Source organism: Argiope bruennichi, chromosome 1, assembly GCF_947563725.1.
Source record: "Argiope bruennichi chromosome 1, qqArgBrue1.1, whole genome shotgun sequence".
Taxonomy (NCBI): domain Eukaryota; kingdom Metazoa; phylum Arthropoda; class Arachnida; order Araneae; family Araneidae; genus Argiope; species Argiope bruennichi.
This window is the reverse complement of record NC_079151.1, coordinates 82,842,850-82,857,142: the sequence shown is the minus strand read 5'-3', so window position 1 is coordinate 82,857,142 and position 14,293 is coordinate 82,842,850. Positions and strand designations below refer to the sequence as shown.

At 27.0% G+C, this 14,293-nt stretch overlaps 1 protein-coding gene across 1 annotated transcript in view; it reads left to right on the top strand.

Annotated features, from left to right (window-relative positions):
* Positions 1-14,293, top strand: part of LOC129973244 (glycerophosphocholine cholinephosphodiesterase ENPP6-like) — a 151,310-nt gene that overhangs the window by 119,036 nt on the left and 17,981 nt on the right. The window contains exons 4-5 of the mRNA XM_056087489.1: positions 5,268-5,377; positions 8,285-8,446. Coding sequence (XP_055943464.1) covers positions 5,268-5,377; positions 8,285-8,446 — 272 coding nt within the window. The remainder of the gene's footprint in view (positions 1-5,267; positions 5,378-8,284; positions 8,447-14,293) is intronic.

Sequence of the window (14,293 nt, the reverse complement as noted above, 5' to 3'; positions counted from 1 at the left end):
CTCAGTTTTAATATTTAAAAATTACCAACAATAAGAAGTTATTATATTTTTTTCTTCGACTACACTTTCAGATTTATTTTAAATAGTAAAAGATATTGGTTTTTCTAAGATATATTTCCAATTTCATATTCACCTTCATTTTATTTGTAAAAATGTTAGACTGTCTCTGCTCTTCTCGTAAATTAAAAAAATAAAAAATAAAACGCTGAATTTCATATTCGATGTCTTTTATGAAAATAAAGATTTTTATTAAGTTATATTGTTACGAATCTGTGATGCGGCTTCCCAGCATAGTGGGTTCCATAGGAGGTCCCAGAGCTTGGCGACCATTTGGCGACTTGGCGCCAAAATAGATTATACCCGAAACATCGAGAATTTTCCCGAACCGTCCAGTAGGAACGGAGTTACGCCTCGAACGTTCCTGATTGGCTGAGAGGCTTCTAGCCCCGCCTCCTGAGACCTATAAAAGAGCAGCGGTGAATTCAAAACTCACCCAAACCAAGCCGATCATAAACCTAGCTTCACCAAGTTCACAACAGGATTCTTTAACTTCAATATTATAACAGTATCATGGCAATATATTAGAAGTAATGCTCTAATCAGCCACATCATTAAGGGGATAGTCCTTCTCCAAGGACGGGTGCCGGGTGCATCGAGTTTCGAGGAGAAGTCTGAAGCGGCAGAGCAGAGCAGAGTAGAGTGAACCAGAGTCGTCGTGGTGAATTGAGTCGTGACCCAGCAGTGGTGAGTCGAGTGGTGAATTGAGTAGTCGGAAGCGACAGGGAAGAGTGGTCGTGGACCAGTGGAGTCGTCGTAGTTGTGAATCGAGTCGTTGACCGGTGGAGTCGAAGAGTAGTCGGAATCGACAGAAAAACTGGCCTGCCAGAGATTAGCGGGGCAGCGACGAAGTCAAGTGAGTGCTGAATTAAGTTGTGCGCTACGATTAGAGTCTCTTGTCTGCACGTCTCGGCTGAAGATAATTGTGTGCTGTATATAGTTGTCGTCTTTGTGTTGTCCTGTGTGTCTTCGTGTAAATAAACGTCGTTGTTTTATTTTCTACTGCAGCCTGGTGAGCGTTCTTCACACAATATAACTCCCACTATCCAAACGAACCCCGGGAAATTCCGTAACAATATAATTAATATTTGTAGCTATGAATTATTACTGACTTCTTTCAATTCTTTTTCAACTTGAATTTATTGATCATTTAGTATAATTATTAAACACAGGTTGCTTTACTGAGAATTGATGCAACTTTGAGAATTCATTTCCCTTCATTTAACTGTAAAGTAAATAGATTTTTGCCAATAAAAATAATAATGAACTACTTTTTTTTTACTAAAATAAGTAATGACAAATTTTGATAAAAAATCTTTATTGATGCTGAGGAAATAATATTACAGTCACTGAAAGAGCCATATTAAAGGAAATGTTTCATAAAACTTGCTCCCGGAAGGCAAAGGAAGTTAAAGTTTGAAATTTCTTTCATTTTTCTGTGTAATATTTGAACAAAAACATAAAATGCAGATATTCCTTAAATTTTTTATAGTTCACATGTTTTATAGAAATACAAATACAGCTAATACAAGTTTAATGTCAGCATTATCTTAAAATTTCAATGCAATAAAAAATCATAAAAGAAAATTATAACAGATTAATATAATGCAAATGAAATAAGATAAGTCTTAACAAAAATGATCCGTTCTTATAGAAATACAAAACATTTCATAAAAAATTAATAATCGGGTAATGTCCGCATAGTAAGATAGAAAAAATTCTATATGAAATAAAAGCTGAAGAGAATGAATAACAACAGCAGTAAAAGACTATAAGCATTAATCGATATTTTTCAACTTTGCTGACATGTTTATCCTCTTACGTAAAGTATTCTCGAAAAAGGAAAAGTAGTTTTTATTTTACATGTTGATTTTTTTCAAAACTTTTTGATATGTGTCATTATTTTTCACTTAATACAATAGAAAAAGAAATTTAGGGATTATGAATCATTCATTTTTTTTATTTATGATTACTTTTATAGAATTATTTTTTTTTTTGTTCAGGCAATTAAGATTTGACAGAAAACATAAGTGGAATTTGAATTCTTTTGTTCGTGCAATTATTTTCGAACAATAAAACGATCTCTATTCAAATATAAGATCGAGATACTTAATGCAAAACAAATTTAGAATATTTTGTAAATTTAGATTAAAAAAAGTAATTTTATATTATATAAAAAAAGATGGAATAATATAAGATCTCATGTAAAACAATTCTTCATAAAAGTAAAGCAAATTCTTTTACATGTTTTCGTTTCATTTAAAATGACAATATGAATTACTCTAAACGACAAGATAACGCATCGTTTTCCTCTAAAATGTCAAAATGAATTTTCACTTCAAAAAATTATTTCAAGATATTAGTTAAATGCATTTCAACTCTTCAACGTTTTTCTTTCATAATAAATAAAATATATACATAATCCCTTAAACAAAAACTTTTGTTTTATTTTTCAATGGATGAATTCAAATACCATTTATTAGCTTATAAGCTAAGGATAACATTAGTTTCAATGTAAATATCTATTAAATTTCGAAATGAAAATAGGATTGTTAAGGATAAAATTGCTGAATTTAGCTGGTTTTTGAAACTGAAGTAGTATAAAAATGCATAGAGCTACAGCATGTCTAAACTCAAAACTATAAAAAAGCCAAAAATATTTATTAATCGTTTTCACTGTGCATAATTATTTATTAGAAGTAAAATTCCTCCAGAAACTTTAGTGTTTCTATTGAAACAATAAATCTCTTGGATTCAATCATCAGCTTGTCACAAAATTTGGCTTTTGAATGTTTGCTTTCAGTAGGGAGCACACCTAAATAGTATTCATATAATTTGGATATCCTATGAAATGCTAAGAAAGAAAAGAAATAAAAATACCCTTTTAAATTTTATTCACCCATCTGCAATTAGTAGCATATGATAGTACTTCTCACTTTCCTAAAAAAAGTATTTATATGATTAAATAATTATTTTAGATCAAAAATAAAAATAAACTGGATTCAGAGTAAAAAATAGTAAAATTCATAAAGAGCACGGAGATTATTTCATCACACAGAGACATTTTATTATAAAGATATAATATAATGTTTAATTTTATAAAAGGAGCCATAGATGTTTTTGAGAAATAGGGAGACTCAGTACCGTTTCCTTTGTCTACACGTCTTTCAGAATTGATTGATGAACTTTCCAATTTTAAACAACGAAGACTTCTTTACTCCAGAATTGATTTGTAATTTAGGTGTTTAAAAACATGAGGGCCGGCGTTTAAATCGTCCACTGCAACACATTTCCCGTGTTTCTCTTCTTTCTTTTTTCGTTCTACTCTTGCTCAACCTTTTTATTGGTTAGTTGAACAAGGTTCATTAAAATGGATACAGCTCAGCAAAATCAGAGTACAAGTTCCAGAACTTGTCCAACTATTAATTCTTTTTCCAATCAGAGAAAAAACTAGTTTATAAGTTGCTCCGTCTATGTTTCAGAAATGCGAATCTGATTTAAGAATTCATTTTTAATAAAATATTACAAAAACAAACATGTATAACCCTTCTTTAGTATTCATATTACAGTGTTACGTAGCATGCTCTGAAAGTGCGAAAAAAAATTACTTCGTTAAAGAGCTTCTGCAGTCATATGGCAAAGTATGTTTAAGCAGTGAAATCTCTTCGTTGAATAATCAGATTATGTCTTTTCATGAGAAACATGATAATTTAAGCGATTAAAAAAATGATATTTTTATGTTTCGCGATGTTGTCTGCATAATGAATCACATGGATATCCAGGTGATAAAAAAATTTTGAAGGTTAATTCAATCCTTAAAGACAATAACACTGTAATATATCGTTATTACCCGCATAATTTATGACAACTTTCAGAGGCAGGAACATTATGAATTTCAACTAGGCACATTACGAATCCCTGGACTGCTGATCTGAAAGAGGGCCTCAAACGGCTCTATTTAAAAATGTGATTTGCTTTATTGATAATTAAATCAATTTTTAAAAATACAAATTATATGAATTCTTATTAAATATTAAGAAAATATTAGCATTTCATCAAATATAATTGATTGGGTTTCTATTTATTTTAGAAATTTCACTTTGTAATTAAAATTATAATAAACGCTGAGCGAATATTATATATCTATTTGAATGGAACGCAATAATGAATCATAATAAATAAATAAATAATACTATATATTTCTTGACAACTTAATATTTAATCTGAAATATATCATTAACATACTGATTAATTTAAACTTGTCTTAAACTTTGAAATGACATTGGACCGTTTATTAAAAGAGATTTATAATTTGTGGTGCCTAAGGCCGCAAAATGCCTTCATCTGCAAATAATAACTCTAGACACAAAACTTGAGGAATTGGATTTTTATTTTTCTTTGAAAATAAATTTATTGCAGCAAAACGCACACTTAATTTTTCTATGTTATTTATGTTTTGACTTTTGAAATAAAAGAATTGTTACATATTAGTTTTCGAGTTAATGTATAAATAAATATTGTTGCATTTTATTTATCAACGTGTCCAACAAAATCAACATAAATTTGTCAGGTACTTCAATTTTTCTATTTTTTCTTAATTAACTTAAATGAGAATTTGAATCATAAATCTGATAAATGCCAAATTGTTTTAATAATCGACGTTACAATAATTAGTCTAACTATAGGTAGAAAAAAAATTACACAGTTAAGAAAAAGTATTTATATGTTTAATATATCAGAAAGGATAGATGTATAAATTTACAAACCAATTATATAAGATTTTGGATACACTGAATCTTTTCTTTTATATTTTTAGATTTATTTTAATATATTAATTTCTCAGACTTCCATCTTTATTTTAGTTACTGCATAGTAAAATAATATTATATTTTCATTTTTTTTTTCCATTTGAAAATTTTAATTTTATGAAGCACATTTGTTGAAAGTGAGCCCCATTCAAAGCACCACTTTCAGTTTTAACAAATTTATTAATGAAACCGTGTTTAAATTTTTTAAGTTCTACCTGTAAAATTAAAGAAATAAGTAAAGTATAATTTGTCCGAAATCGAAATAAAAGTTTAGTTCAATTCTTAAAAATAATTTAGAATTTAGATTTGATTATAGATGTCATTGTTTCATTGTTTTAATTAAGATACGATTTAATGTTCATTTATCATTTCCCGTTCCCATTTAAAATGTGTTCTTTACAGGTCACAAATATGGGCCTAATTCTATAGAGAGAAAAAAAGCAGTCAAAGACATCGATAGTCTCATAGACTTAGCTCAGAGGGAAATGGCAACCAGAGGACTTTTAAATAAGGTATCTAGATACTATTTCTTCCTTCCTTCTGAATAATATCACATTCACTCATGCAAAACGTAGAATTATGGTGTTCCTTAAAATGTTCCAAAAATGTCATTGATAGTAACATTTGCCTTGAGTAACATTTCCATCAAAATCGGATTTTCAGTAGAACAGTTTTCAATGCCCTATAACTTTTTAATATTTTTGAAAGGAATTTCGAGCATTTTATGATATGAATATGGTCGTATGATAAATAGTGGACTCTTAAATCTTTTGAGTGTTCCGAATAGTTCTTCATTCTGAAAGAAATATGCATTCACTCACATGAGTTGAATATTTTGGTCTTTACCGAAAAAAAATCTCTGGATATGAAAGTATCTAGTATTTAAAAAAACCTATCTGAAATATTTTAAAATAGGATTTTTGTAATTAAAGTCACTTTAGAGAAAAAGAAAATTCAAAGGAGATGCAGATCTATATTCCGAAACATTGTGGTATAATAGAGCACTAATTTTATTTTTTAAAAAATGCTCCATTCATACGACGCCGATAATAAGCACTTGAAAACTGCATATAATATAATATAATATAGTCGCAACATTCAAGAATATAAGTTCAGCAACTAGTAAAAAAATGAAAAGCACTGTTATGAATTTATAATAATACTTCCCTATTCAATCTAATAAGTCTCTTAGTAAGATAGACAGTTTCACAGAGGTAATAATAGCTGCTGAATGGATGTCAAGTAAATAATCCTTGGCCCTGGGAAACAAATTTGCCTTCAAAATTTAAAAGTCTTAATGATGCTCCATTATTATCTCAGTTCCAGAATTGGTTTTAGAATAAGAGGGATAATAAAACGTTTGAGACATATAAAAACCTAAGAGACGAAGTCAGCAGGCGGTCGACTTATGTGTAGTAGTAGCTGAGTCGAGTTCAAGCGAGTATTTGAATGAAATCTCTCCAACGAGTTCTAAATAAGTATTTCATTTTATCTCGATTGTTTATAAATATTTGCTATTTATATGCTGCTGATTTCTACAACTGCTACAGTGTACTTCATCTGTGTACCTTTATTTCGGGTAGAATAAAGCCTCAATATTCATTACAGAACTCTTGGGGTATTCACTCTATAACCCAAGGATGCACTTCTAGATTTTTCTGCAACAGTAATTTCGAAATACATTTAAAAAAGCTTTGAAGTTGTATTGAATTTATAAAAAAAATGTATAGAAATAAAATTTTTATTACTGAAAGGTTTGCTTACTGATTTAAAAGTGGTGTCAAGATTATTATTATGCATTAATAGAATATATTGAGGAAAAACTTCAAAACTGAAAAAAATTTTAATTAGAAATTTATTAAAAACCTTGAAAACCTTTCTTAGTGAGACTTATTACGCAAGCGATAGCTTCGAAGTCAAATTTAATAGACTGTGACATTACGGTATTGAGGTAGAATATTCTGGGTTATTTTTTAATCTTGAATCTTCCTTCACTCCTGTCGCCTGAGACAACTTTATTGGTTGACCTATTAGGTTTACAACCAATATGTCTATCTATTAGCTGTAGTCTTTTTAGCCGTAGCCAACCTATTAGCTGTAAATAGTTTTATATATAATATGCTAGCATTATGTTAGTAGAATAACATAATGCTAATAATAACATTAGAAGAATAACTTGAAATAAAACTAGAATAATTTAATATAAGACGTTTGATCGAGTTTCATGCAATCTAAGCCATATTTTAGTCAAAACGATTTTTTAAAACATTTTAAAATGTGCATTTTATTTCAAATAATAATTTTATTATAACGCGAAACTACAAAAATCTTATAATAATAATTTTGAATTGCTTTTGGTTTAGAAAATTTAAACATATTAAATCAATTTTTACCAGTTACTTTTAGAAAGCATTTTTTTAATATACCATATTTTTAATTTCAATGATATTTATATGCCTAAATCAGTTCATACAGAACTAAGGCAAATGAATGAAAATATTATGCTGTCATAGATAAATAATGAGGCTAAACTTGGATAATATTATTTAACACCTGTTATAATAATAGCTTTTCATAAAAAGCATGTGTATAAAGAATATTTTATGTGAACTAAGCATTATATAGTTTTATAGGTTGCATGTCTGAAAGAATTTGCCAATTCATTTTTAAACAAAAAAACTCTTTTCTTAGGATTAATTTAACGAACTAAATTACTTTGGAAATTTTTAAAAATCGGGAGTTTTCTTATCATCAAATTTTTTTGAACTATTTTATAATGCAATAATTTTACAATTTCTAATTTTCAAGGAAATTAATACAAACTATGTAAAAAATGCTATTAAAAAATTTAATTTGGAAGCTTCATTTTTTAAAAATTTATATTCTTTAATTTCCTAATCCAATTCTCCAATCAATTATTTTCATATGAATCAATTTCCTTCTGCAAAATAATATATTTTCTAAACTTGAAAAAAACAATACTATACTGTTTTACAATATATTGGTTATTGTATTATTTTATTAGAATATTTTAGTTATTGTATTCTATTTTTCAAGAGAAGTGCAATTTTTTTTATCGATTGTTTAATAATCGAATGACAGTAGTGATATTATTTGTCTCAATTTTGATGAAAATCAGAAAAGTTTATAAATTTAAAAGATTGATTTGAAAATATTTTTATATATAATATTCTAGATTCTTTATTTCGCATAGCAGCATTTTATTAATAAAATCGTCTTCGTCATTTAGCTCAATAAGATTTAATTAAATCTGACGGATGAACATACTTTATTCAATCAATCTTGAAATAAAATTTTCAGATTGATTAAATAAATTAAAAATCTAAAAAATCAATCTTTTTTTTTATCTAAAAATTTCAAATTTTTAGATAAAATTTTTTTTATTTGAATTTAAACAGGTTAATTTTGTTGTTTTGTCTGATCATGGGATGACTTCGACCGACTCAAGAGGATTAAGTGTGATCAATTTAAATAATCTCATTGATATGGCTGATATTCAATATATGGTTTATTATGGAGCGACAAGCATGCTTCTGCCTTACGATGGAAAACTGGAAAAAGTAAGTTTTATAGAATTTTACTCATTTTTTATTTGACTTGAAGAAGTGTATTAAACTTATTACTTTCTGCTATCTGGAATCCTTGTGTCAGACACGTGAATGGTAATTGCTTTTGTGAATATGAAAAAATAAAAAATATCCAGATATTACGTAAGCAGTCATTAATTAAAAATAATTTAAAAGCAGTTTTCACATCAAAAATGTACAGTTTCTTTGTAAAGTTAAAAAAAATGTACAGAAAATAATATGGCATTTAAAATAATTTTATTATTTCCATTTTACGCATTTATTACAAAATAACATAAATAGTCTGGATATTATAAAGCCTAAATTTTAATATAAAATTTAATAAATTCTTAATTGCAAAGCAAATAAATTTAAGAAAATTCTTAAAGATGATTAATAAATGAAACTTTCAGATTTAGAATAGTTTCTTTCATTTTGTAACGTTTCGGTTTGGTCGTTTTCACATACAATTTGACTACGGATAAAATTATCTCTGTTTTGAAAATGCATAAAGCTCATTAGTTAAAATCTTTCGTATATATGTAATAAAATGCTTAAATGTACTTCCCAAATTATCAGCATTAAGTCTTTTATTTCAATTTATTTCATAATTCAGCCATTTTATATTAATATTTTTCAAGTAAGAAAAGAGTATTTTTAACTTTCTTCAACACTAAATAACGTGTTGAAAATTTCGTATTTCTGAATTTTGCCTGAAATACTTTTTAGAAATGGCTTAAAAGAAACCAAAAGTTTACGCAATAAAAAAAGGAATTTTGTAAAGTATATATTACCATCCCAGTGCCTAATTTCTAGTGTTTTGGACGAACTTTCCATTTAACATCGAGTACTGACCCATTAATGGCGCGCTCAGATGGCAGAGAAAAATCAATAATGCAACGTGAAAAACGTTTCGAACGTACAAAGAGTAGAAAGAAGATATTCCAGACTCAAAGATACAAGTAAAAGCAGATGTTTCTGTACTTAGAATAATTAAATAAGAAATGAAGTAAAAATGATCTGTATTCAAATTTACAGATATAGTTTAAAATTACTTAAATTTTTCATGTATGAAGAATTAATTTATTGTATTAAGTGTAAGAATTATGTATACATGATAATTTTTTAACCCTTTTTCTAATTTATTACTTACTTTTTTTTTCTAAATCGATTTCATCTAATTTGTCTTTATTTTTAACATTTTCATTTCAAAAATATAGATTTTAGTTTTTATTTTGTCGTTAAAACAGTACTACTAAGATTTGCTCTTTATCCTTTGGTTTCTGACTGACACTCTTTCTATAGTCGAATGAAAATATTTCGAAATTTTGATATTGTACTAAAGCAAACAATAACGCTTTTTCTTAGTTTGTTAGAGCAAGTCTTTTTTTTCTATTATAACTAAATATAATAATATGTTTAGGGCAGGCAAAACATGCTTACTCAAATACATTATATTTTACCTCCCGAAATCACTATTTGAAATCACAATGGCGTTTTCAGAAATTTTTCTTAAAAATTAATACATTAACTGGTATATGACTCATTTGAATTTCAACTGTATCGAGCTATATATAGATTTAAAAAAAAACTTCTGTATTGCGGTTAGGACATCACAATGAAAGAATCATCTAATTAAATAGATTGTCCAAATATTATCCTTGAATTGTGGAAGTGAGCGAGTTAAAATTAGATAAGAAAACGAAGGGGAAAGTAGGCAATCTAATTGAAACTTTCTTTGATATTGAAATCCACATTTGAATAATTTTACATTTTAAAATAAATTATACAAATGAAAAAAAATTAATTTTTTTTACAGATGATAAATTAAATCTTGCAAGATTGTTGTCTGAAGACTGAAGATAATGTAGCTACTAGATATCTGCTACACATCCTATAAATTCATAAAAATATTACAGTTTAATTATCTGTTTTATATCCATTTTTCACATGCAGGAGAAATCCTAGAAATTGATTTTATTTTCAAAATTAAAAAAACAAGAAATATTTAGAAATTTGTAAATGTTCATCAAAGGATAATAAAGGTAATGCATGAATTGTCTCTCATCCAGCTACAAATACCTCATTTTTTAAAAAAATTTTATAAGAAGAAATAGATAAATTTCTCACTACCAATAATGAATAATTCTGATTTTTTTCTCACATATGGTAAAATAAGGCATCATACGCGTGTTTTATATGTAAAGGTATGAAATATACGATATTAACTGTGAAAAATTAATTCTTTCCTCTTTCTTGCAAAATTTGGAAATTTAAGATAGGCAGTATTGTTTGCTAAGCGGATAAATAAACATTTCCTTTTACAGATTTGATAAAGTTTATTTTGTGTTTCTTTATGGAAGAAGCAGAACGCCAGGTTCAATAACAATCTGATTTATTAAAAAATACTTAAATCCTATTTTCTAATTTATTTGTTAGCATTTTGTTAGTGTATATACATATATATAAGCAGATTAAAATTTTGAAATAATGTTAGCAGTAATATGAAAATATATTAACTATTATACGCTGATAATTTAAATATATTTAAGAACCACATTCATCATTTTGAAGAAGTTTGCGGGATTTTAAAAACAAACATAAATTTTTATCAAAAATCGATTAAAACTATTTAAAATCATCTGGTCAGTCATGAGAAAACAAATTTATTTAACTGTTTTTAATTTATTTATTATAGTTACAAATTCATTTCAGTTATCAGAAAATTCATTATTTGCTATAAATTTATTATATAACATGTTGATTAACAATTCATCACTAAGAAAAAGATTTATGGGAAATATAAAACTATTATTAGAATTTTAATTTTAGTCAGAAGATAACTTAGGAAGTTTCATTTATTTAAGCATTATTTTTTGAATTCTTGCGTTTGCATGCATGTGAAAGCCGTGATAAACAGATTCTTGTCAAACATTTGTGAAATATGGTTCAAAATTTGATATCTACATTTTAGATAGAAAACTGCGTACAAAATTTTATCTAGATTTTTATGTTTTGAGTTCTAGTGCTGACTTTTACTATGACGGTTAGACAGACAAACTTTAGCTGAATTGTTAGCATTCAAAATTTGATAGCAATTTACAAATATTTTCCGAAGACCGCATACTAAATGGCATGCGTCTATCCCAAAGCATTTTTTGTTGTTAACATATTCAAAGACAGACAGACAAGTGTAGTTATAAATAATATGTTTTTCGACTCTTTTCCTTTCCATTGTATATTTTCTATATTATAAAGTAATTATTCAAACTATAATTTCATTTTAGCTTTTACAATTCTAGCAACATTTACTGAATTCTAACTTTTAAACTTTTATTTGAAAAAAAGATATACTCATTTGGAGTATACTCATTCAATTCTAGATTGTGTAATAAACAACATATTAAAAAAAAAACGGGATAAAATGATAGTTATGATTTTTTTCAGCTAAGTCTATGTTTATGGAATATTTTTCTCTTTTATGGAACATTTTCCTCTTTTTCTTGTAATATTTTTTTATTTCACTCTCATATTTCATAACTTCCTCATTAATACAGTGCACTCCGTCTAATAATTTGCCGTAACAACCGAATCCTTATCTATCCGAAGCCGGCCATTAATTTTATCTGTTCCATCTTCATATCGAAAAAGGGTTCTTACTAAGTTTCGACTTCGTATGGTCCATTAATTCTCCAATTACGTGATAAGACCTATCATTCTTTTTTATTTTTCGCGCCAAAATCCAATATTCAGTTGTGTTTTCCTGCACTAACATTTTTCTTGGAACTTCAGAAAATTCTTCATTTGCTGCTTCCAGATATAAACTTCTTTCCTAATTTTATGTTTCGATTTTATGATTTTAACATAATGCTATAATTTGTCCTGTAAAACTTAATGAATTTTTGTTGAAGTAACTTTTCAATTTTTATCTTTTTTACATTTTTTTGTTCACTAAACAAACGATCAATCAACTTTTTCATAAATAATAAACAATATTATTAACAAGATTTGGAATAATGCAAGTTTTGTCAGGAACATAGAGACATTTTAGTGTGAAATTTAATTAAAATAATGTATTCTCCTGTCTTGGAAGAATTGGAATTTGATCTTCAAATAAGAAATGTCCGGATTCATAGCAGTAAAATCTGCCGTCTTCTACTTCTAGTGAGATTCACAGTTAGTAAATGCTTAACAATTTAAGTCCCCCATGTTCTTACTCAAAGAATAACATCACGACTCACGCCATATGCTTGTCTTCTACTTTTAATGAATTGTTGTAATTTTTTCTTCATACCAAACTAAAGCACTGTTTAATGATATCCTGAACTTCTGACGAACTGCACAAATTACAGAAATAAATAAATTTTGTATCAGAAACTCCATTTTCTTTGATTTTGAAAATTTTTATTAACTGAAACCATTTATAAATAAAGCTCAAAAAAACATTTTTATTGGAAACAAGCATCTGGATTGTAGTACTTACATTGGTCAGAGAGGAAAGCTGATGATTTTTTGATACCAAAGTCATCTCTTTGAACAATTTGTGATATCAAATTTATGATATTTATTTGTTGATAAATATCTGAATACAGTGATGTTGAAGTTTCTACTATTATATTTAAATCATAATCATAAAACTATTTGAGGAGAGTTTGGAAATGAATTGATTAATTTTAATTCAGATTATCAAAGCACCATATAAAAGCTCTCGAAACGTTTACAACATACTGATTTGCATTTAAAACCCTTGATTAGTATGACCCTTGATCAGTGAATCAACATTTTAGATAGTACAAAAATATTTGTCTCTCAAAATTTAAAATTTCTTTTTTTTTATATTGAGCTAAAAGAAAGAAATTATTTAATTTGAAGCTGATAGAAATGTATTAAAAGTTCAATTGAAAACAAACGGCTTTCAAAGTTTATTTATTGAAATAAAGAATTATTTTTTAGTATTTAACATTTGCAGTTATTGATATGTAATAAATAAATAATAAGTATTTTCAATAAATAAAGCAAAAATAATTTTAATTTAATGAAATTCAAAACTTTTCATAAAATGGATAATTGCTTTATTGCTAGATTTAATACTTTATGCGGTAAAATAAAACAGTCATCGTTAAACTTCCAATATTAGTTCATCATTTCATAATTTTAAAGAATTCTGTGAGAAAGAAACTAAAATAAAATCGGTAAGGCACGAGGAAAGTATTATCTGAAAAAGAATACTTCTCAGAAACGAGCAACGGATTGACTAAAAAATGAGTCTGGAGACTGGTTTATTTTACAGTAATACAAATCTAGTTGTTAGTTAGAACAAAAACAAAGGCAAAAAAATGGAAAAAGAATTAGTATGGCTATTTATGATAAGATCAGCTACAAAATTATCTATTAAAAATCCAGAAAAGATAACTTTGTCTTATTCAACAGCTTTCATCTTTCCAAATTCGATACCTTCTTTTAAAGTGTGAAGAAATATAGGCGGAAGTTAGTCCTTTTTCCTTTTCATCGAATCTGAGATAAGACGAAACAGGATTAATAATAGTACAGAAAATAATAGGATTCTAGGCACGAGACCATCTTGATCCATGAATCCCATTGTGTGAAATTATAATTTTTAATTCAATATAGTTAAAGAAGTTAAATTTGAATTTTTAGGCACGCTTCTATGATATATAATCATAAATTCGAACAAAATTCTAAAAAATAAAAACATTTTTTTTAAAAAATAAAAATAATTGAATCGAAAAACTTAAGGTTTATTTTTCGTTTAGAAAAATAAATATTTAAGCATGGCTTTATGTTTCAAAAATAACTAACTAACTGCATGACTAACTTAAC